The 24,867-nt window shown below is 47.0% G+C and overlaps 1 protein-coding gene across 2 annotated transcripts in view; it reads left to right on the forward strand.

Moving 5' to 3' along the window:
• The window catches only part of LOC146863711 (uncharacterized), a 265,537-nt gene that overhangs the window by 227,354 nt on the left and 13,316 nt on the right, over nucleotides 1–24,867 (forward strand). Inside the window, exon 5 of one of the 2 annotated variants that reach the window (XM_085627864.1) lies at nucleotides 18,808–18,911. The exons of the other annotated variant lie outside the window; for it this stretch is intronic. Within the exon in view, the coding sequence (XP_085483990.1) occupies nucleotides 18,808–18,911 (104 nt within the window). The remainder of the gene's footprint in view (nucleotides 1–18,807; nucleotides 18,912–24,867) is intronic. 2 annotated transcript variants of the gene reach the window in all.

Genomic DNA, 24,867 nt, shown 5'->3' on the forward strand with positions numbered 1-24,867 from the left:
AGCATTACATCTAATACCATACGATTCTGCAATGCAACAATCCTAGTTATTTGTAACTCTTCCGTAAGATTCCCAAGAGCAGCAGCAGTCTGATTTGTCACAGCTTCTACCACTCTTGTTAATCTTCGGATCTTCCTACTATTCAAAGCGGCTCCGACAAAGAAAAACAGTCCTAAGTTAAAATCAATATACTGTTGCAAGCTGGTATCAGTTTGATCCACATCATCAATCGATAAAGTACGTTTATACCTATTTACAGTCACATTATTCAACAATTTCAAATCCTTATGATATGATGCGGGTGCTAGGAATACAGGAGGTAATAGGAATGATACATAACATACCCCAGACCACCCAGCCGGCAAACGGTAATAACCTTTATTTCCGCACACAAAATAGGTATTATGGGACGCTAGGAAGGTACTGTTGTTCAACCCATCAATGTTTAGAACAGTAAGGCAATCACTGACACCAACAGGGATGAAACCCACACTCTGGACACACAAGTCCGCTTGAGCTTGTGCCACTTGGATCACGAATTTGTCCTTCCCCACAGTGTCTCTGGTGTTCGTGAAGATATAGGGAATGGATTCATTGTCTGGTCGGTACTCTTCCCATTCCCAAATTGTCCCATTCGCTTGCGGATATCCATTTTTATCCTGATGACATTCTTTATTAAGTCTGAAAAGCAATCGTCCCACTGTCGGTTTCCGAGTGGCAAAAAGCAAAGTGTACCATGCTCTACAAGAGCCATTATGAGAGAAAGGAAGTGGTATAAATGGCGTTCCTCCTTTCTTCTGATGGGCCGGCATCATCCCACATATTCAACAGTTCGTAGCGTTCGTAGCAACGTGGGTATGATGCAGCATCTGAATAAAAGTGTTATTCAAATAAGACTGTCGATGCTTCAACTCTTGATACGGCAATGTATAGAAGTAGTGCTCCGCAGGCACCGGAGTCGTCAACACAAGTGTTTTCCGAGCAGGAGTTACCTCCTCCACAAACCATGTGGTTATCCCAACAATAGCTACTGTTAGCATGAACCCCAACGCACAAAGGATTTTCTTCTTCTCCATGTCAAAGGAAACAATACCCTGATATCTTCCTGAAACTAAAAGGTCTGTCAGAACTCTTCCCCTTGGGCAGCGGTTGGTTTCTTCACCAGCGGGCCAAGACGGGTGTCACTACACTAATGCAGGGCTGATCCCCCCCCCTTGCCTCATCGGCTCTCCGTTTCACTAACCCAAGGGCCGTTCTGACAGTATGTCCCGGTACTGGAAACCTCACTTCCTTGGTCGAAGATGATATCGCCTTCCTCCAGAAGTCGCGTGGTCCGGAAAGAGCTCCTCAGTGTCTCGTGGCTCAGCAGCACGGCCTGTCTCTGCTGCCAGGATTTCTCGTTGATCGGTCAGCACGGCAGACTCCACCAATCCGGGCGGTACCTTTCGACAGTGCAAGGAATGGATCCAATTCTTCCTGTTCGAAACTCGCACAGCCGTCCTTGTTGCAAGGAGGACCTGCTCAGGGCCCACCCATCGCGGCTCCAAACTGTTCGTTCTGTCGAAGACTTTCACCATGACATGGTCCCCAGGCCGGAGACCATGTCCTTCGCCGGTAGACCGATCAGGGAGCGCCTCTCGGACCTGTTGATGAATAGAAACCAAGTTATCCGTTAACTGTGCCAGATAATCGCTCATCATTACACAAGGTACATCATACACAGCCTTAGGCCTTGGTGGACCCCAAATGTTCATTGGGCGTCCAAATACAATTTCATATGGCGTAAGGCCAGTTCGAGAGTGTGGCACTGATCTAATTGACAATAACGCCAGTGGCAGGGCATCTGGCCAAGTCAACGACGTTGAAGCTTGAATTTTGGCGATCTTAAGCTTCAGTGTACCATTATACTTCTCGACTAGTCCTGCAGACTGGGGGTGAAACACGGCGTGGAACTTCTGGGTGATGCCTAGACCCTTCAAGACATACTTTATAACATCCGCTACAAAGTGAGGGCCATTATCACTCCACAGAAGTCTACGGACGCCATATCGAGGGAAGAACTCTTTCAGCAGCAGCTTCGCAGTAGTCATTGCAGTATTGTCTTTCGTAGGGTACGCTTCAACCCACTTGCTGAAAGCGCAGACCACTACTAGAACATACTTCAAACTGTTACAGCGCTCAAGCTGGATGTAATCCATCTGCAGAACCTCAAAGGGTGCAGTGGGTGTCGCAAATCCTCCTGCTGGAGTTCGAGTACCCTTTCCTGGGTTATACTTTAGGCAGATCATACAGGTCTGCACCACCCTCTTTGCCGTGCTAGCAATCTCTGGATGCTCCCAGACTTGGGTAAGCAATTTCACAATTGCGGAAGCTCCAACATGTGCTAGCCCATGTGCCATCTGAACCATAGGTTGTACAAAAGCCGTAGGTAATTTCCATCTATCCATCTGCTTATTCCTCCAGCAGCCTTCATCATCCAATTCTCCCTCACTAGCCCATTGCTCCCGCTCTTTATCAGAAGCGGTCCTTTGCATCTCTCGTACTTCCTCCTTCGCATCACGCCATCTTTCCACCTGTGACTTTACTACATACATGGCAGTAGCACCGGGCTGCATCGCAGTCTCCCGTGCTACTCGGTCTGCTAACGCATTCCCTTCTCCAACTTTATCAACTACTTTCCTATGGGCGCTACACTTAACGATGGCAATTTTCTTTGGGTATGTCAACGCGGTTAAAAGATTGTGAATTAACTCTCCATGCATTATCTGTACCCCATGTGACGTTAAAAACCCTCTCTCCTTCCAGAGTAGGCCAAAGTCGTGCGCTACTCCGAAGGCATAGCGGCTATCTGTATAAACATTTACACATAGTCCTGTACTGAGCTCACATGCTCGTGTTAATGCTATCAGTTCCGCTGCTTGAGCTGACTTCTGTGGTATGCGTGCTGTCTCCACTATCGTTTGCAACGTGGTAATTGCATACGCTGCTGAAGTCGTACCATCTGGTAGCTTCAGACAGGATCCATCCACCCACAGTTCTCCATCTACATCTGGAAAGGGCGTATCCTGGAGATCAATACGACCCTTTGTTTGTTCCTCAGTCACAAGAATACAATCATGCGCTTTCTGTGCCTCAGGCTGGGTCTCGGGGTATGGCAACAATGTGGCCGGGTTTAACGTTACGCACCTTTTCAACGTAATATGAGGAGCCAAAAGCGTCAACTCATATCCCGTTAAGCGGGCACTGGTCAAATGCTGCGTCTTTGTTTGATTAAGCAGGGCATCAACAGCATGGGGAACTAACACCAACAGCTTATGGGACAACACAATTCCTTCACTTTGGCGTATGGACACAGCTGTCGCCGCAACCGAGCGAAAACACCCTGGTAATGCTCGGGCGACAGGATCAAGTACGGCCGAAAAATATGCACAAGGGCGTTGCTTATCGCCATGCATCTGCACTAAAACTGATAATGCACATCCATCTTTCTCATGCACATACAACGAAAAGGGTTTTGCATAATCAGGGGTCCCTAACACTGGTGCTGAACAAAGGGCCTGTTGTAGTTGCTGAAAAGCAGCATCACACTCATCTGACCAAGGGATTGGGATAGGCGTGTCTTTTGTCAAAAAAGCTAGTAATGGCTTAGCTATGTGTGAAAACCCCAATATCCACTGTCTACAAAAAGAAACAAGGCCCAAAAATGCACGCACATCCTTCTGCGTGGATGGTCTCGGTGTGTCCAAAATTACTTGGATACGATCTGGTGTGAGTGCACGTCCCTCCTTAGACAAAAGGTGACCCAAATAAGTCACCTTTGGTCTACAGAATTGCAATTTCTTCCTAGAAACCTTATGATTGTGGGATGCTAAAAAGGAAAGTAAGGATAACGTGCTTTTCTCACACAACTCCAGGGTGTCAGCCGCCAACAAGATGTCATCGACATATTGAATGAGGGCGACCCCCTCGAGTAAAACAAAGGAATCCAACTGTCGCTTCAAAGCCTGACTATAAATACTAGGGCTTTCTGTATAGCCTTGGGGAATTCTACAAAAACGATAAGATCTATTGTTTAATGTGAACCCAAAAAGAAATCGGCTATCAGGGTGAATGGGAATGGAAAAGAAGGCATTCTTCAAATCAATCACTGAAAACATGGTCGCCGTAGGCGGGACCAAGGTAAGCAACGTCGTGATATCGGAAACCACCGGGTACTGAGGTATCACGATCTTGTTTACCTCTCTCAAATCAATTATAAACCTATAGACCTTAGCATCCGTGTCCTTTTTCAGAATGGGGAGAATCGGACTGTTACAGATATTATAGGGAACTTCTTCCACTACTCCTACTGCGATCAAATCTTGCACAATCTGTATGAGAGCCTCCTTGCCCTCCTGGGAAATACGATACTGCGGGAGGCGTGGTAACACCGCCCCCTCCTGGACACTAATGTGGACCGGAGGAATCACCATTTGTCCCACATCTGTGTCCGAAGTCGCCCATAAAGCTCGAGGGAGGGTGGCCAACAACGCATCCTCTGATATCGTACACATCCGCCCTGACCGGGGGTAGTTGTCATTTAAGATCACCCTCACACCCTCAGGGGAGCAGCGGATCGTAGCCCTAAAGTGTTTTAACATATCAAGGCCCATAATGTTATCCGGTGTATACGGAGCAAGCAGAAACGGACAGGGCGCAGAAAAAGAATCAACCTTAAATGTAAGGGGCTGTGAAAGAGGGCTTCGGGAGAGTGTACCGTCAAACCCTACCGATGTAACCACTGAGCCGGATGGGGGAGCCCCCGGAACCAAGTACCTAGACAATGCACTACGTGTCGCTCCTGTATCTACTAGGAACTGATCAGTAGAACCTAAAACCTCAGCCGATACATAAGGACCCGTCTGATCGACCGGCACCTCAACTGATTCAGACCCCCATCCAACGCATTCCTATGCATGCTGAGAATCATGATATCCTGATCGATCAATCTCCGATACGTGATACTGATGCTGGCGATCGAAAACATTTGAGCTATCTCGGTGCTGCCCAGCAGTATCGAAACGAACATGATCGTTAGAATTCCCTCTAAAGTTCGAGGAACCCCCTCTACCTCTCGGGCCACCCGGAGTATGCCCCTGACGTGAAGCACGCAACACTGGGCAATCCCTGGCCCAATGGCCCAATTGCTTACAATACGCACACTGGTTCCTATTCAAATCAGATCGGCCCGAAGGGGGACCATAAGATCCGCCCCTTCCTCTATTATTACCCCGTCGGGGCGGGCCATATACTTGTGCTAACATCACCTTAGTCTTGAGGTCTTTCGATTTCTTCTCTTCCTGGCCCTTCGCCTCGTGCTCCTGACGCTCATAATACTGAGCGATAGTCAGAAGGGCCGTCGGCGTCGCGGAGGACCAGGAACTCTCGCTCGCTTTTAAACGGGCCGCAACTGCCGGTAGCAGATTAGCCACATATTTGTCCGCGAAAAGGTGGCGGCCCGTTTCGTCAGTAAGCGACTGGCCACTAAAGTCATGAAACGTTTCTTCAAAGCGCGTGAAGAAATCTGCGACTGACTCGTCAGCTGTCTGCTTACATGCAGTTAACATATTCCAGTCAATCTTTTTAGGGGGGATAATTGTTTTCAGCTTAGCCACAATAGCCGCAGGGAGATCTAGAATATTCTGGGGCGGTTTCTGCGCGGGCTTCCGTTCCCTATCCTCATCCTCAAGGTCAGACCATCGAGCCTTAAAGGCAACTACATCATCTACCTTTCGGACAGATCGCCACGTATCCGGTGGTAGAATAAGACCAAAGAACAGGTCTATATCCGCTAAGGTCATAATGCAAGAATTCAAGGCCCCCTCGACTTCTTCGTAGAAGGCCGCTGGATTCTTGCAGGGGTCAGGCAATGCATTCTTTAATGCCATAACATCAGCCCTATGCCATGGAGTATAAACCCAATTATACACAAAATATCCCTTAGCATCGGCGGAGTTAATGTCCGGGCTAGTCCCCGCTCCTTTAGGAGGAACGTACAAAGGCGCCGCCTCTCGCATTGGTTTAGCATGCACTACGTCATCCTTATCTGACTGGGAGGTGGATGGGTGGCCCCCTGCTGCAGACGAATCCGACTGCTTCTCCTCCTCCGTTTGTTGGCGTGCTTTCTCTCTAAGGGCCAACACCTCGTCCCGCAAGGCGAACAGCCGCCGAGCCGCCTCAGGAGCCTTAGGGGGAGAAAAAACACCGTTACGTAATGCTTTGGCATCCGAAGACACTTCGTCAGGCTCAAAGACACTAGAATATTTTCGGAAAGCAGTGATCACTTCATCCGCGAAATGACCCAGAAAATACACTTTCTCTCTCTCCTGCCATGACCCCCAAGTTCGGAATAATTCCTCCATGGATACCTTGCCCTTAAGTGCACGGAAGGAAATTTGCCGAAGCTCAGCCATCTGCTCGGCCGCCAGCATGGACCGCGTGTCTACCTTACCCGAAGCCGGGTCAGAATCTTGCGGCCGCGGAGCGGATGCGCCAACATAAGGGGGCGGAGAGCGATCTAGCAAATAAAAATCATCATCAGTATTATTAAGGACAGGATAAAGTGGCTGCCGAACAACATATTGACCCGAAACTTGTAGCCTACGCTCTTTCTCTTGTCTGTCCGTCTGCTCTCTGTCCTCCCGACGCTTCGCTTCCTGCGCTCGCACATGATCATTCTTCCGTTGCTCTTTATCAAACAGCGCTTTCTCACGTTTCTCTCGCTCACGCACCTCCTTCACCCACAACCGCACACACTCAAACATATCCTGACGAGCACGTCGCTTACACATACACTGTTCCACATACTCAATCTTACGTATATCAAACGATCCATACAAAGGCCATCGCAACTCAGGATCCTTCTTCGTGTATTTCCTCCATACTGTGCTGTACATTATGGAAGAAAGACCATGCTTCACATACATATCCCTATTAGGCGTCCCCTCTGGGGGAGCTGGAGCAGATTCCTCGAGGTTCAACCGGTTACCAAAGCAGCAGCACCACTTACGGAGTGCGCTAAAAGCAGGCATGCTAGGAATAATGCAAAATATGCAATATTATAAGAAAAATGGCACTTAATCGTTGCGCCGTTCAAAGTTTACACAGCTCCGGAGAAATCTCTCCACATTACCTGCCTATATGTGTTGCAACGCATATATTTTCACAAAGACAAATACAAAATATGACTAGTCATCATCAATCAAACTCAAATAGCCAACCCAGGCTTCAAAAACTCGGAGCAAGTACCGTACAACGGTTCTTACCAATCAAGAGTCCAGATTCCAACTGCCAAGCTCCACAATCGCCCAAACGGCTCTCACGGCAGGACCGACAGAAGAGGTCTCAGTCGATGACCGGCGCCACCCAGACGGTCAGCTCGGAAGGGAAGGAAGAAAAACCTCGGGATGCCAGGGCTAAGACGCCGCTGGCAGTGATCACGTCCCCGGCCAAACTCCTCACCTTCGTCGCGACCAGTCCTTCGAGCATCCGAGTCGCCGATGAGCCCCACGTGACGGGCGCCAATTGATGAATATAGGCCCCAGCTAGGCCCGCAAGACACAAGGGTTCGCTCTCCTGTAACGGAATCTATAAGGAAGTTGGCACGGAAACTGCAAAGTACAAAAACAGCGTTTATTAACCCTTAAGGGTGGTCCTACAATCCACATAACACTCTTCAGTATTGCATGGAGTAGCACAAAGAACTTGCGTACACAGTCCCCTTTTATACACAACAGAGGGGCTCATAAGTGGGTGGATACAACATGAGGCCGAAGAACATTACCATTTATGGTCATTCTCGATACTGAATCAATACATGGGCGGAGCCAACACACTCCTTGAGCCCGCGAAACACATGGTCAAGCAAGGCTAATTATAACAGATGTGGTCAAGTCTGGGCATGCGCCAGATGGACAAGAGAGCTATTTATAAACTGTTACTAGGCAGATTACAAGAGCAACTAACACAGAGGTCGGACTCGCCTCGTGGCGAACACGTGGCAGCATGATAATACAAAATGGAGTCCAAACTTCGGTCAACATAACGGAGAAAACATGATCTAAAGCAAAAGGATTAATGTCTTTAGTAAATGCTTAATCACATTGCTGTTTCAATTTACAACACCTTGGTCAAACATTACCTTGATTGCAACCATAAGGAAACAGAAATAACATGGATTATTATAGAAAAGGTCAAGACAGTACAAGGCAAGGACCCAGCAAAAAACAGAAAACAACGTGAAACTTTCTGGACCTTTCATCTGGACACTGTACGCAAAGGTTTGAACGAGGAAATAATATGGCTAGTTACAGAATAATTGATATACTGTTCATAACCCCCAGATTTCTGTAATATGTCTGCCAATTCGTATTTTCAATCTTACTTGGCCCTTAATTAATTCTGTCTCTGGTGGTTAGACTTCGCCTAGCTCAACACCATCATACTCCATAACACTATCTTATAGAACACAGACAACGAGAAATAGTCGTGTTGTTCATTGTCAAACACTCATCTCAGATCATCTTATGATGGCTCTGCTATATATTTTCTTTAGTTATAGCACCAGCAGTACAGCAACTGTAGCAATGGCATGTCGCACTGTGAGGATCTGCCTTCTAATCCAGATCATTTGAGACCATTCCAAGATGGCGCCCACATTAGCTCCCGGAGACTGATTTATCGGTTTTGTCTGTGTACGTTATGTAGAGGCAGTATTACCACAATGTCAGCGCATAGTATGACTGCCTAATATCCAGATACCGATTTCGCTTTTGCAGTCCCTCCAATTTAGGACTGGCACTAATAAACATATGTCTTATACGAGTACGTGTTCGGCCGAAGATACTTTTTACATCAAGCCGTAATAACATATATTTGTATGTAACTATCTTGGACCTATCTAGTTTGGTATCTGTCCAGTTCAATCATCATGTATCTGGCAAGTACCACGTTTTTTGATTACTTTAAACACCATCCAAAGATGGCGCTGATCGTGATACTCGGGCTGTTCTTATTATACGAACGCGTACGCCACCTGACTCTCACGTTGTAACACGTGATCGCAGTGCCTTCAATCATACTCCTGTTTCTTAAACTCGGCGATGAAGAATACGACAAGCGACGCTAGCTAGGAGGTAAGGACAGGGCCAGGTCCTACAACTTAATCAATTGGGACAAATAGAAAGTAAACATCACAATATCGAGGAGTCTCATTTTAAGGACTTTGTCTAGTTTTTACTCCGCGACCGCAGGGATCCTACTAAGTTATCTTGCACGTGCAGTTTTACGTGTGATCGCTTATTTTAAACTGTTTTTCTGCGCAACAACTAACCACCTTGGATATAACCGACCACGAATTGGAAACATGAGTTTCTGTAAGAAATAGAAACTGCATAAAAAATACACAACTTAATAGGCAACTTTGACCTCGCGAGTATAGTAGCACTAGCATAGTATATTCATTAAGAGTTACGTTGTACGCGTGTACATACATGTGATTGCAGGTGTATGTTGTTACTACCCTTTTTTGATTACATGATTTGACTACATGATTTAGACACAGCTGTTATATATTAATGTGTATCCTAGCCCAGCATATGGCGTGTGCAATGCCTAGTATCAGAACCCACACACTAAGCACTATTTATATGCTCAGTAGAAAGGTCATCTTTAAAAACCGGCAGCTGACGCCAAGCTGTTCGAAGTCATCGTAACCCCAGCTTGAGCATTCATGACATCAAAGATATCACCAGGTCACTCTCTACATAGGCTTTCCGGTAGTAATAACATCGCTGATTGTGTATCCATTTAACCGATAAGACTGCAATAGCGATCTCGTGGTTTCTCTCCATTTTTTAGATTGAATTACTGAATACAACGAGCTAAACTGTGCAAGCAAACAGGACTGACACGCAGCATATCTGTTTAAGGTCTCATGCATCGCAACAATTTGGGTAAGCATCGCTAAGTACCCCACTCTAAACTTTGTTGTCGGATTTTTGTGGGATTGTATCCCTGAGACATATATACCTTCACCTTTTATTCTTAGATGAAATTGAAACAAACCATCGGACACAGTAGAATCAATCGTTTGCGTTGTATTTTCGAACATACAGCATGTAAGAATGAGCAATGGCCCCACGTGCTAAGATAGACGTAATATACTCATAAAGGGTGAGACAATCCTAAATCTGTGTTCCCTTATAGTACAATGATTAATATCAGCTTAGAACCGTAAGGTATAACTCTACCCTTTCTGCATCTTATAGACCTTTAGAATACCTCCGTACCCATCACATCAGTGGGAGCCCGGAACAGGTGTCGGGATAACAGAGGCAAAGTCGATCAATACACGTAGGCGAATATTACGTCTATACCTCTTTTCTCATACTTTCCCCTCTTTTCTTCTACCTAGTCTAGTGACACATAGCAAGCTCATGGAGTTTTTAACTTTTCCTATGGCACGTTTTTTTTTTTTCTGTATTTTGAAGCACTATTGGGTTACTCACAACTTGGGCACTATCCCTTTCTTTTTGGTTTGCAATACTGCTTGAAACGATATAGTGATGCTCCTAAAAATAATTTTTAGCTGCTTTGGCTCTAACTAAGCTAGAGCATTTACTTAGATATAAGTCTTTTTTGAAATTTAACTTACCCCCAGTTGCAAGTTTGACTCTTATATAAAAAATTCTTTCTCTGCATTTTCACACAGAGAGAACCCCTATCTTTCACCGTTCAGATATTAAGTGATATCTGGAAGAATACATTGGTCCTGAAGAAGGAGACGTGGTACTCATAGTCAGTCTCCGAAACGTATGTCGACCAGAAACACCAACCACACTCTGGGATAAACGTCATGATTTCAGAATTCTAGGACATAATAAGAACTGTCAAAATCTTATGGATAGACATTAGTTTTGCTTGTAGTAGAATTGAAGTAGGATCTCTTTCTAGAGATGGTTTGTTGGTTTTTAATGAAAATTGACCTATGGAGAATGTCTGTTAGTATGTAGGAGTGAATGAGAGGTGAGAATGTGGATGTGACGGTTTTTCTGATTTTCCTTTTTTTTGGGGTCTCTAAACAAAAGTTTGTCTCTATACAATTTTTGACTCATGTTTATAAGCACTTAATTTAACTTATGAGGAAACAAAGTGTATGCTTAACATATGAATCAGATGTCTACCTGATAATCATGAATATTTTGTCATGTATATCTTTGTCTCCATTTTTTAAAAAAAAAGTAAATAATAAATATCTTATGTAAAGAAATGAAAATGTTTTTTGAGTAACTTTGCACTTTTGGGGGTTTGTGTAGCATACAAGAGATTAATTCTATATGAATAAGACAGGTCAGATAAGAGGTCCCCTTTCTTCATTTGTCGTTTTCCCCTCCTCTTGGACCTAAAAGCACTTAGGGGTAACCTTTCGCTCATATGCATTTCCTTTTTCACCCTTAACAGATTTATGGATATAGTAGTCTACAAAGATTGTGTTTTGTTGTATGTCCATGCGTACTGTTTTTCTTTGTCAAACCTGTCCCCACACACCCCCCTTCCCAACCATTCATCAAACCCTAACTCTCTTCCCCCAGTCTGTGTGATTTATTGAGGTGTGACTAAATTAAATGTACACCAATAATTGATTACACGCTTGATCGGGCGGATGTGGCGAAAGCAACACTAAAGCAATTTCAAGGCAGGGGGAGGATCTTCTTCTGCTTGCCCACCCATGATCAGTATATTTGCGAGGTAACTTTTTAACAAAGGAACCTAATCCATCATCATTAATTGCCGGCATCGATTGGATTTGTCATCCCATTACACACAGCACTAAAGGTTACGCCTGTGTGGGGGGGTCGCTAGAGGGCGCACTGCGGAATGGCTGCCGATTAAGACAGCTCCGCCGGTCGGGAACCCAATTGGTAAAAATGAGCGCTATGCAGAGGCTTTAGATAAACCAACGACCACACAGAGGTGTCGGAAGTACCTGGCAGCGAGGTCAAAGCACGGGAGTAATCGGAAAATGACTGGAGAATAAACTAACGGCGATTGAACATTAGCGCAGTGAAAGGATCTGCAGTTCACAACATGGTGGCGCCCGTGGAGCTGGTGGGTCGGAGTGGATAAATCAGTTGAAGCAGACGGCAGAAGATGTTGATATCGCTCCCATTGTTGGATCTAAATGCTGGCGCACAGTGGCAGATGCAGGTACAGCGCACGGGGATTCTTCGGTGCCTTTGGTTGTGTAGCCGGTTTTGAAGTTTGGCAGATAGAAGGCGCGAAAGGGACATTACAAAATGGCGGGTGCTAACATCGTCGGAGACACTGCTGACCGCCTCGGGTAGATTCGCCCAATAGGAGCGGTGGGACGGGAGAAACCGTGCGGTCAAGCGGCAAGACCCGTGGGATACTTAATTCAAACCTCTGCTGCTGTAAGGCTTTGTGGATGAAGTGAAGGACTGTTCCCCTGCCCAGGCATGCTGTGCGGAGCAAGCACGAGGTAACTGCCGGACATAAGTTGGTAACCTGAGGAAGTACCTGCTGCATAACTGCCCAATACAGAGAAGTGGCTCACCCCCATCTTAAGGTTTTATGTTTGGAGCACTGGATCGATAGAAGCGCGCCCAAACTCCATTTACAAACTGCAGATTGGAGGCATGGCCGCCTTCTAGGCAACGTGGATCAGGCAGTTGAAGTAGAACCCTCTGTGAATAATTCATACAGGAGATACAGGGACAGTTGATGCATGGGACATCATTGTTGTGTCTGGGGACTAACACAAATGTGCAGCAGAATATCCTTCCAACCCCCAGAGCATGAAATTCAACAGTGTCAGTGGCAATGTGAGTTAGTGACATGCAAGGAGGAAATGCTGGGCCAGACCAGTGTCTGACGTTGCGTCAACATGCGGTGTGAGCTGCACCATTGAGCGTAAAAGATTGTGATCTGTCCAACGTGCTTGCTAAACAGGCTCTCAGGACTGTCGTAGTGGGGCTAAATCAATGTCGCGTGCTATCAATACCGGGTGAGCTGGCTTTGGAGTACGATGGGTAAGCCAGATAGACAGCAGACGAAACTCACCTTTGAAGCTAAGCAGAATCCTAAGGGGCGACGATGCAGTCGGATACGGAACTGGAGCCAGATGGTGCGTCAAGTAAAGCTATGGAGAGTGTACTCCAAGCCATACAGCAAAGCCTGCAAGACATCAATGGGAAATTAGACTCACTGACTCACAGAGCAGATAACATCTCCGCCAAGCTGGACAAGCAGGGAGAATGTCTGGACGTGGCTGAGGATCTCATAACTGCAGTGGAGGAAGAGTCACTATAAAGCGCAAATGTTCAGAAATGGAAAAGTTGCTGGAAGTGATTGAAAACAAAGCGGAGGATTTAGAAGCGAGATCACGTCTCAATAACGTCTTTGGGGCTGATAACTTCTCAGCGATGCTGCTTATAGAACGTGCCCATAGATCCTTGGCCCCGAAACCGCCACCGGGCGTCCTGCCTCGACCCATCATTGCGCGAAGTTTGAACTACAGAGACCGGGATGCAATCCTGAGCATGGCACGGGAAAAGCAGCAAATCACATATCAGGGCAACAGCATTGCTTTCTATCCCGATTTCACTATACAGGTACAAACAGCCCACATGGAATTCAACCCTGCAAAGAAGAAGCTTTGCGAGCTCGGTATTGAATATGCAATGTTGTACCCGGCTAGACTGAAGGTGACACAAGAAGGGCGGTCCATGGTACTTCAGACTACAAAGGCTGCGCAGGACTTTCTAAAAAAAGTGATCACCAAGCACAAGGAGCAGAGGAGAGCGGCACAGGATCCAGATGTTGCCTAGTGTGTGATGTGTCATGACACATACATCAACGCACTGCGGTTGGGGATTATGGGAGTGGCTAGAGGCGATGGCAGGAGCTGATAGCCAGAACAAAGCCTCGGTTCCCAGATCTCTAATGGTGGGCGTGTTGCGACCATTGACCTCATGAGCGCTGTTGCTATGACCTGGCTGATAGTGGAGGGACACCTTTTCCACATCGCCGCTGAGGGTGGTCGAAGACATGACAACCCAACTGCTGAAACAATCCACTACACTGACTTCTGCTGACGGTAATGTATGAACTGGGCATGCATTAAAGTAACCCATGCAGAAAGGATGGACATTAGCTGGGAAGATAGGTAGTACGGATTAGTAGGACTGCCCAAAGACTGCAGCAACTACGATTCAAGTGAATGTAGCGGTACTGCTTTTGTCCTGCAATTATGGTTCTTGGGAAGGGTAGTTGCGGATTGGTGTATCATTAATTGTGCTTTCTTTCTGTATGACATATAGTGAAAAAATACCTGATGACTCTGGGTAGTTTAGAAGATACTTCCCTATGTGCTGTTGGGGTCAGTATGACAGAAGTAATTACGGCATTAGATGCCAAGAATTCAGAAGGTTTTATATCTGCACTCTTATTGTAACCCCCGTCCACATCGACGATGTTGGATGAAGTTGTGTGCACTTGGCGGGTCCCCCAAAGCTGGTGATCCCCACCACAGGTTTGGTATGTTGTTCTTGCAGTTTGGGGTGTGGCTTTGGCGCAGTTGGGTTGCCAAAGTGGGAGGGAATTGGGTGGGGATGGGTTTTGTTCTGCAAACTGTGGGGCTTGAGACACATCGTTGATATCTGGGCCGCTTGTAATATGGTTATCATGAAGCTAAGACCAAAAGTGATGGTACAATTGGCAGGAGTTCAGTGCCACAACTCTATAGGTTAACTTTTAATGTCGGTTAGAGGTAGATTTCACCCAACGCACATCAATATGGTAACATGGAATGTTAGAGGTCTTCACAACCCCAAGAAGATAGGCCAGATATTTGCTTATTTTGACAGGTTGCATATCAACATTGCGCTTCTTCAGGAGACTCATCTCCCACCTATGCATAAAAATGAGATTGGGAAAAAATGGGCAGAAACAACTCACAGCTCAACATATTCCACATATTTTAAAGGAGTAATGATTATGGTCTGGAAAGGGACGCAGTTTACTATTGATACTTCCCAAATAGATGAACTAGGCCGCTATGTCCTTCTGACGGGACGTATCCGGGGCCAGAGACTCGCCTTAATAAATACATACGCGCCAAATTCTTTCAACCAATTTGGTGCAAAATTAATGACCTGCCTGAGATGCCGCTGCTTTGGGGTGGAGATTTCAATTTAGCTTTAAATGACAAATTGGATAGATCGGATGGGTCAAAAGAGACACATAGAAGAGCTCTTGTATTGCTGCAGGATTTTATGTCCGACATGAAACTACTTGATCTATGGCGAACCCGACATCCTAGAGCCAGGGAGGCCACACACATCTCAGTACTACACAACAGCTGGTCACACATTGACTACTGGCTAGGAACCGAGAAACTAGTGACATGGATGCAGGGAATTCGTCATTTGCTTAAAACATTGTCTGATCACAACCTTGTGCTTTTGACTATAGACATACCGCAATACATGCCCCCACCATATATCTGACGTTTCAATGCAAAAGCATTGCTAGATACTGTCAACACCGAGACTATTAGTAAGGCAATCACGGAATATTTCATATTGAACAAGCCATCCACTGACGACCCTGGTCCGTTGTGGGAAGCATTTAAAGCCAACATACGAGGCATGTGAATTAGCACTAGTGTGGGAATATTGAAAGACATACGAAATCAACTTAGTAAGCGGGAAGCCGCACTAGAAGAGCTGGAACGGAAATATACCAGCGCGCGTAGTACTAGTATATTAGGGGATATTAGAAATGTGATGACGGAATATCAATCCTTTGCAGATGACGAACGTAAATACCTAACGAAGCGCCAACATGCTCGCACGTTCGCTGAAGGGGGACGGCCCGGGAGAGTATTAGCGAATCAAATTTTCTCTGGCCACAAACCACATACAGTTCTCGCTGTTGCTGATAATACTGGTGAGCTCCAATATGATACCCAGAATATACTAAAGGTGTTTATGGGCACATATAGTGAGCTATACACCTCACAATCCACAGTTACGCAGTCGGACATCATGTCATATATGGACGATGTGGCCATTGCATGGCTGTCAGACTCACTGAGGGAATATCTATCTCTGCCTGTAACGGTAGAGGAAGTAGCTGAGGTAATTAAATCTCTTCCAAATGGCAAAGCGCCAGATCCGGACGGATTTACCTCTGAATTTTATAAGGCTTTTTGGATCTGTTGGCGCCCCACCTTGTAGAAATGTATGGAGCCGCGCATGACCAGAGTATCTTACCCCCACATGAAGAGAAGCCATGATTATTGCTCTCCTGAAACCGAATAAAGATCCAGAGCACTGTGATTCCTATAGGCTGCTGTCCTTAATAAATATGGACACTAAAATATTAGTTAAACTGCTTGCAAAACGACTACAACCCCGCATGACTAAACTTGTACTACCGGATCAAGCCAGCTTTATCCCAAGTAGATCAACCACTCATAATACGCGAACACTGTTTGTGCTGTCACATTACCTGACCCCATCAACGAAAGCTGCTGCAGTCCTTTTGGATGCAGCAAAAGCCTTTGATTCAATTGAATGGCCGTATATCTGCACGCATTGTTGCAGTGCATGGGATTTCCTCTAATATTCCTCAGTTGGGTTCAGATCCTTTACACGGCACCTGCAGCACATATCAGGGTCAATCAGTATGTATCAGAAGCAATACCAATGCGCGAGGTACAAGGTAGGGGTGCCTGTTATCCCCACTACTTTTTGCCCTGGCACTTGAACCGCTGGCATGTAAAATACAGCAAGGTCATCATTACTCTGCGCTTCACTTCCCACAGAGGCCGCTGCATATGTCGTTATATGCAGACGACATGGTGCTGTATGTGTGGGACCCTGAAGTGCATCTGGCCCCTTTGTTGAGAGAGTAAATCAAATTTGGTTGTCATTCGGGGCTCTAAATTAATTGGTCCAAATCTTTCATTATACCCCTAACAGACACTACACAGCCGTGTTCCATGGAGTTCCCCCTTGAATGGCAAACGGACCCTGTTAAATACCTGGGCATCTGGTACTACCGAGACCCATAAATTGTGATTCGCACTAATTATGGGAGGGTGATAGATGCTCTGGAGGACAGAGTCAGGCGTTGGATTCAACTCCCGTTGACATTGGTGGATCATTTGGCCATCGTTAAAATGGTCGTGCTGCCCAAAGTACTGTACCTTTTCAATAACATCCCTATCACACCTCCAGCTTTGGTATTTAAGCGATTGAACGCAATGGTAACACGACTGATATGGGCGGGTGGACAGGCCCGAATTGAGCTGCGTTCCTTGACTCTTCCCTACTCCAGAGGGGGATTCCATGTTCCGGACTTCCTTCTGTATTAACTATGTGCACATCCACTTCCTTTGACATCTATATAGCCCTATAAGAGACCTCCGCTGCACTCACGGGACATTAATACAATTGATGCCACTTATGCAGCATGGTGAAAGATGGGTAAATTAGCTGGTAAGTTGCCTCTATATGCTCCTGCGATGCCTCTGCTTAAACATCCGGAAATATCAGTAACGCAGGAGGAAGTAGGGTTAAAATTGCTCAAACAGGTGGGAATTGATCAAATGGATGATTTGTATAAGGATGCCATCTTTGTTGAACCTAATGACCTCACCTATATTAGTAATCCGACATTACTTTTTAAATTCACGTATTATAGACTACAGGGAGCCATTCGAAAGCTATACCCATCTTATCCAGAGGAACCGCCGCAATTAAAAACACTGCAATTTCTGCTCACTGACAAAAATAGTGCTCATATGGTGTCGAAACTGTACACTAGATTGCAGGAGGACATAGATGGTAGCGCACACAAGGCCTTAATTAGTTGGAACGAAAGCCTAGATGAGCATATTACAGGGGAGGAATGGGCAAGATCTTGCGCGCTCACGAGCATGCTTACGCCAAATGGTAATTTACGTATATTACATTATAAATATTTGCATCAAACCAATTACACTCCAGCCAGACTGTGTAAAAATGGATTACGCTCAGATGCTCGATGTCAAATGTGTGGTGTGGAGGAAGCCAACTTTGTACATTTGGCATGGTATTGTAGGACGATCAATGCCTACTGGGTGGACGTCGTGGAGAGGCTGGGGAGGATGGTGGGGGTCAACATTGAATGTACGATCCGCACCTGTTTGTTGGGACTAATCCAAGATGTGCGCGCTCATAAGCGTAAATTCTGTGTTATAGCCTTGCTACTGGCCAAGCGTAGAATATAGCTCTGCTGGGGTAGTAAAAATGCCCCTACCACTAAATGCTGGCTGGAAGATATGGCCTACTGTAAGGATGCAGTACAAACGTATGAGGAGGAGCTGCCTACTGGATACAAGCCTAGAGACTACTGGAAATATTTGGTGAACTATTTACAAGGAAATGCAGCTAAATAATTGTGCATCAAATTGTAAATTGTTATTGAAAACAAAGTTGTATGACGTCACTATGTATTTGCAAGGTACTGGATGACGGTAGTGGAAGTCCTACAGTCTGTAAGTTGTTAAAAAAAAAAAGGTTACGCTTTTGTCGAGTGTAGGCCTAGTGAGTGACTCAACACAACTACAGTTTGTAACTTGTTGTACTAGGCTATCCCCTCCACCATTATGTTTTATTTACTTCGCTCTACTACTCCTCCCAGAGTCTGTCTCAGGCAACTGACTGTCTCATTTTCTTTTTTTGTAAATGCTACTGCCAGTGTCTACTACTACCACCACAACCATGGCATCTCCATTCTCTTCAGAAACCCAACCTGCATCGTCATGCAGCCATCGCTGTGCCTAACTTAAACATCAATCACAGGTAAGAAAATATGTTTGGGGGAGGTATATTAATGGACTAGGAGGAGAGACTGACCGTACTAGTAGGACAAGTCCCTCAGTGAGGGGTGCCGCATCTATCTGTTTGTGTCTTACAAAGTCAGCCAATTATTTAAATCAAACACTGGCTGTGGCCCTGCACCAGCAAGGAAACAGTGTGACGTAAAACAGTAACCCCACCCACAAAACAATAACCACATCGTATGTAAAGTATAAATATATAATTTAATCCCCTAACAAAAATAAAATATGTAAACACCTGACTCACCCCTCTCCCTAACCCCAACCAATGTCCAAAATGAAAAAGTCCAACAAATTAAATGTCCTATTGTCCATGTTGTCAAAAATAAAGTGCAAAAACCCCAATGCCCGATTCCCACCCACCAAAAGAACCTATAAAAAAGGGAAAATTAAACAGGGTCTTTAGCAACGGGCTATTCAGATGTCGATCTCCAGGACCTTGACCCTCTTCTTGAGCTTCTCTACCTCCTCCTCCAATCGCGCATTTCAGAGGAGTATGCAGCGCGCATATGCCCTGCAGTTCCATCCACAGGGGGGCAGCAGTGCTGAATGTTGTTGGTGTGCGGCGGCGGGCTGCTGCCTGACTGAGGCGCCGTGCCACTGGAGAGGCCTGGTTGGGGCCCGGGGCATTGGAGGAGGCTGCAGCTGCTGCCGCCTCCTCCTCTGCCAGAACAACCACCCACCGGTACTCTTTACAGATGGCCTCCAGCTTCCAGCGCCGGGCCATGGCTGCCAACTCATTCCTGGTTGGTTTTGGAGGAGTTAAATCAAGAAAGAAAAAAGGACTATTACCAATACTCTTAGCAAAACAGTAACACAAAATTAATTCAACACATAGGGGTCGATTCCGATGCCGGGTCGGACAGCTCTCCGAGAGCTGTCCGTATGCTTACCATGTGACCGACAGGTACCCGGAGCCGGTCTGTCCTGTAGAGGAAGTACGATGCGCATAACTGCAAAAAACACATCCGAGCCGTAACTCCTAACGCCGAACCGAGTCGGCGGGAAGTAGTATTCATAGCAGTTTCCAGCCTGACAAGTACGATGCGTACTTCCTATGCGCCGGACAGGTCCCACATACGGGACATCACAGCATCCAGAAAACAAGCATATCAGCTACGATTCACGCAACAACTCAATCCACGGCTACGAGATGGACCAGCTTGCAGTGGGTACGAGACGGAGCAACATGCAGCGTGTACAACATGAACACAACATGAATCCCATTGCGCAGGTCATACCAGTACTCTACATCTACGACTGGATCAGGAACCGACGCCGATGGCGCAGGCGGTAAGTCAGACACCTACCACACAAACAAACATAACGTACCCACAAATGGCACACACACAGGGTCTCCACATCCTGGCCACCGTAGGGGTTGTATGGCCAGCACCACTACCACCCCCAACCATAGGGCTTATGTTCCCCAGCACTACTGCTATCCCCAGCCATAGGGGAACTGTTGCCCATCACTACTGCCACCCCCAGTCATAGGGGACCTGTTGCCCATCACTACTGCCACCCCCAGCCATGGGGGACCTGGTGCCCATCACTACTGCCAACCCCACTCATAGGGCTTATGTTGCCCATCACCCCTGCCACCCCCAGCCACAGGGCATATGTTGCCCATCACTACTGCCACCCCCACCCATAGGGGACCTGGTGACCATCAAACCTGCCACCCCAACTCATAGGGTACCTGTTGCCCATCACCCCTGCTACCCCCACCCATAGGGCTCTTGTTCCCCATCAATACTGCGCCACCCACCAATAGGGGACCTGTTGCCCATCACCCCTGCCATCCCCAGCCATAGGGCTCATGTTCCCCATCACTACTGCCGCCCCCACCCATAGGAGATCTGGTGCCCATCACCCCTGCGACCCCCACTCATAGGATGGGTGATGTGCCACACATCCATCATACTCCAATATTAGGTATGTAAGCAAAATACATCCCCCCTAACATCATGACAACAGTGTGTAGTCAGTGACAAATGCCTAGAACAGTGATTATGACTTTGAACATACAATGTAACTAACAGCACATGTGTGACCAACAAATGAGTGTGCCCTACACAAGGCAAGCACCACCATAGCACTGTGACAATGTAAAGAGAACACCTCCTCACTGTGTAGAACACTGTGTAGAACAAAAGTTAAGTCTGGGTTTCCAAACTGCAGAAGATGTTGAGCATTGTGGTGATGGGGTCTAAACCCCCCCTCATCACAGTGACCAAAAGGTAAGTGTCATCATGGTCAAAGCTGCACATAACAAGCAGCATGTATGATCCCTGCTCCCAACACATTAAACACTTCTGGGGCAAAATAGTGGTTGTGTCCCATTCCCACAGAGATGTGGTGAGGCTAACAGAGCTGTGAAAACATAACACACTCTCGGACATCTGCAGACAGGCACCACACATGGGGGCTGACAATGCATACCGTACAATGACACAAGAGCAGAAGTGACCATCACAAAGCATACACACATCTCGAAAATAGCCACACTAATCAAAACAACCTGTGTAGACTGTAGGTGTCAGCTCACAAACTCCCATTCCATACCAGCAATGGCACCTAACAACCAGGATGAAAGTGCACAATGATGTGATATGACTCACAGGGACAGCAGGGTAAATCACAGAAACAGCATCCAGACAATGGCCCACAGCAGCAATACCAATGCACTGATGCAGATGCACAATCACAAACAGGCAACATCACATTGTACATCTGACACAACATGTGTGTGTGTGTGTGTGTGTGTGTCTCATTATCCCCAGGCAACTATACAACACATGAGGGGGTTGAACCACAGTGACACAGATGTGGACACAGAGCCATACAAAAGTAAACCATCATTGGGACACCCTTAGTGGGCAATCAGGCATTGTGAGATGAGAGGGAGCACAACAGACACATGTGACACAAGCTGGAATGAACACCAACTAACACAGCAAGAGACTGACACACAACAGCACTACCCCCAGTGACCAGACATTGGGGTGACACAAGCATGCATGACACCTCCACTGTGGTGACAAAGGCAGATATATTACTAACTGGGAAACCCAGACATGTGTCCTGTTCCACAAACGCACATCACACATACACAAATCACTCAGCTTGGCCCCTCATCCATGGACAAACGGGAGCTAGGGCACCATCCATGCAAACATTTACACCAGTCCACCCTCAACACCACACACCCTGAACTGCAACAATGTGCATCTGTGAAGCCCACATGGACAGGCGACATTACACATGCACTCATGACAAACACAGGAATGTTGGGAGGAACTAAGGTGCACAGACTCATCAAACAAGGACAGTTTATAACCCTGGTGAATAACAGACATACTGCACAGTATGCGGTACATGGCCATGACGTCAAAGCTCACGTAATAATAATAATAATAATAATAATAATCCACATTTGTAAAGTGTGAACAATCACCCGTAAGGGACTCTAGGCGCTGGGGGCCGTCGGGGAGATTAAGTAAGCTATTGCCCAGAGTCACATGGTGCTGGGCTAATCTGCTGCCGGCGCCGGGGATTGAACCGTGATCCCCAGATTCTGGAGTCAGCCACCCTGGCCGCTGCGCCACACCTCTTGCCTTCAGATTTCCTGCCACAGTCACAGGACAATGCAGAAGCCAAGGAGAACCACAAGGCACACATGCTGACACCTGCCAACATTGCAGCCATGAACCCGACAAGTGGGAGCAGTCACACACACATACACATGTCTCAATCACTGAAAGGTACCACCTAGGGACAACTACATGATATTGCAAATAAACAAGTGCCTTGGGGAACCCTGACTGTGTCACATCTGTGTCTGACAACATCATCACCCCTCTGAACTGACAAATCCCAATGATGATACACAGATTAACAGTAGTATGTCATGCACCCACACATCTGGTAGCCCATGGCAAAGTAGTGGGATGAACCCAGCACCACTCAGCAAGCATCAACAATAGGAACATATCAATGGAACACTGCCTGTGTATGAAAAGGGATGTGTACACACACACACATGCCCACACAACACACACCATGGGCCCAGGCAAAGTCACAGAACAACACCATTACTTGAGGGGACTCAACTCCTGTGGAAGCTCAGCTGTGCCAAACATATTCACAGCACGTCTCACTCATGTCAGCAGAACACTTGGTCAGTCAGCCATCAGTTACCACACAATGAAGGCTCTGGTCACAACAGCCTGGGTACGTGAGTCTCCCCTAAGTCATCTGCACATACTCAAAACATATGTCTAGCAAGTTGCACAGAGGACCCAGTTGCTCCTATACCAATGATGCCCACACCTGTTGGTCCAGTGGTGATGCGCACAAAGTCTGTGAAATTGACAAATTGGACAATGGGAAGCACATCATATGTGCATGGGTGCAAGCCAGAGATGTGACCATGCAAATGAAATGTACACAGTAATGACCACAAATAGTTGATCATGACACACCCAGGGAGCTGCAAAGGATGACATGGATACCCACCAGAATAAGATAAATATCTCATGAACCACATGGAGTACCTCACATCAACACATCAGTATTAAATATTGGAAACCAAGCATTACAGGTGCAAGGGCATGTTAAACATCATCAACATAATGTACAGCTAAATCAAGTTCACAGGGATAAAGAAAAAAGCTTTATTCAGCATATTAAAAGTTAAACGTCTGTTCAAACAAAAGGCCAATGGCCAGTCCATGTCCAAATGCCAAGGAGTGAACTAGAGTGACAACTTTCACACGTTGCTTGCCTGCACTGCTAAGGACTGGGGTCATCCCCTCGGAGGGGCATACATGGGGGCAGGCCAGGCACCGCAGGGACAGGATCAGGGTGCAGCAGAAGGAGGCAGTGAAGAAGTGGTGGATGCAGGCAAGACACTTGCAAATGCAGTGGAGCTGACTGAAGTGGTGGGTGCTGTCACAACTGTGGGGCACAAGTCAGATGGGGTGGGTGCTGGCACAACTCCAGTGGGCAGGTCAGATGGAGTGGAATGGGTCACCAATTCAGTGCCCCAGTCAGACGGGGTGGTTGTGGACTCCAATGCAGTGCCTACATCCATGGGAGTGGAATGGGGGGCAGGTGAGGCCGGAGGGCAGGAGGGGATACGGTCCCCACATCAGTGGCACTAACTGTCTGACCAGGTGTGGAGGAGCAAGTGGTGGGGGAGGGCCTTAGCATTTTGGGGATGGTGTATTTGTGGGTGGGGGAACCCGGGGCAGGGAGTGGAGGGGGAACCTCTGGAGTGGTGGCCTGGGGGATGGAGGATGGAGACTTTACATTGGAGCTGCGTGGTGGCGGGGGTGTCTTGCTCTTCCGGTTCCGGGGGGACTTGCGGGTGGGGGTCTCTGACTGCACCTGGGGTAGGGTGTCCGGGTGTGAGGGGCTCTCCCCTCTGTGTGTGGGAACTTCCTCTTCCCATTGTAATCAGGATCTGCTGGGTCGGTGGGGAAGAGGCCAAGGTCACAGAGGAAGAGCTTCTGGGTAGATGGGGTTGCAGGTGAGGCAAGGGAAGGGGGCTGGGAGGGAGAGGTTTCAGAGGACTGCGGAGTGGTTGTGGATGACTGGGTGTGTGTCTGCAAACCAGCCTCTGTGAGTGTGGGATCAGTCCCCTGCGCTTGCTTGTGTGCACGTCTAGACCTTGGTTTTGGTGTTTGTGTGCTTGAGACAGGTAGGCTGCTAGGAATCGTGGGTGGTGCAGGGGTAGGAGGGGTGCGGGACTGCCATCAGGGAGGAGGCCACAGACTGATTGGTCCTCTGTAGGACAGACATGCCCAATGAAATGCCATCCATTAATGACACCACTTGCGTCAACAGACTTGTGTGTGAATGGAGGACCTTCAGCATCGACATCTGCCCTACATGTCTAAGTAAGTCCACAG

Source organism: Triturus cristatus, chromosome 2_1 (assembly GCF_964204655.1).
Source record: "Triturus cristatus chromosome 2_1, aTriCri1.1, whole genome shotgun sequence".
Lineage (NCBI taxonomy): Eukaryota > Metazoa > Chordata > Amphibia > Caudata > Salamandridae > Triturus > Triturus cristatus.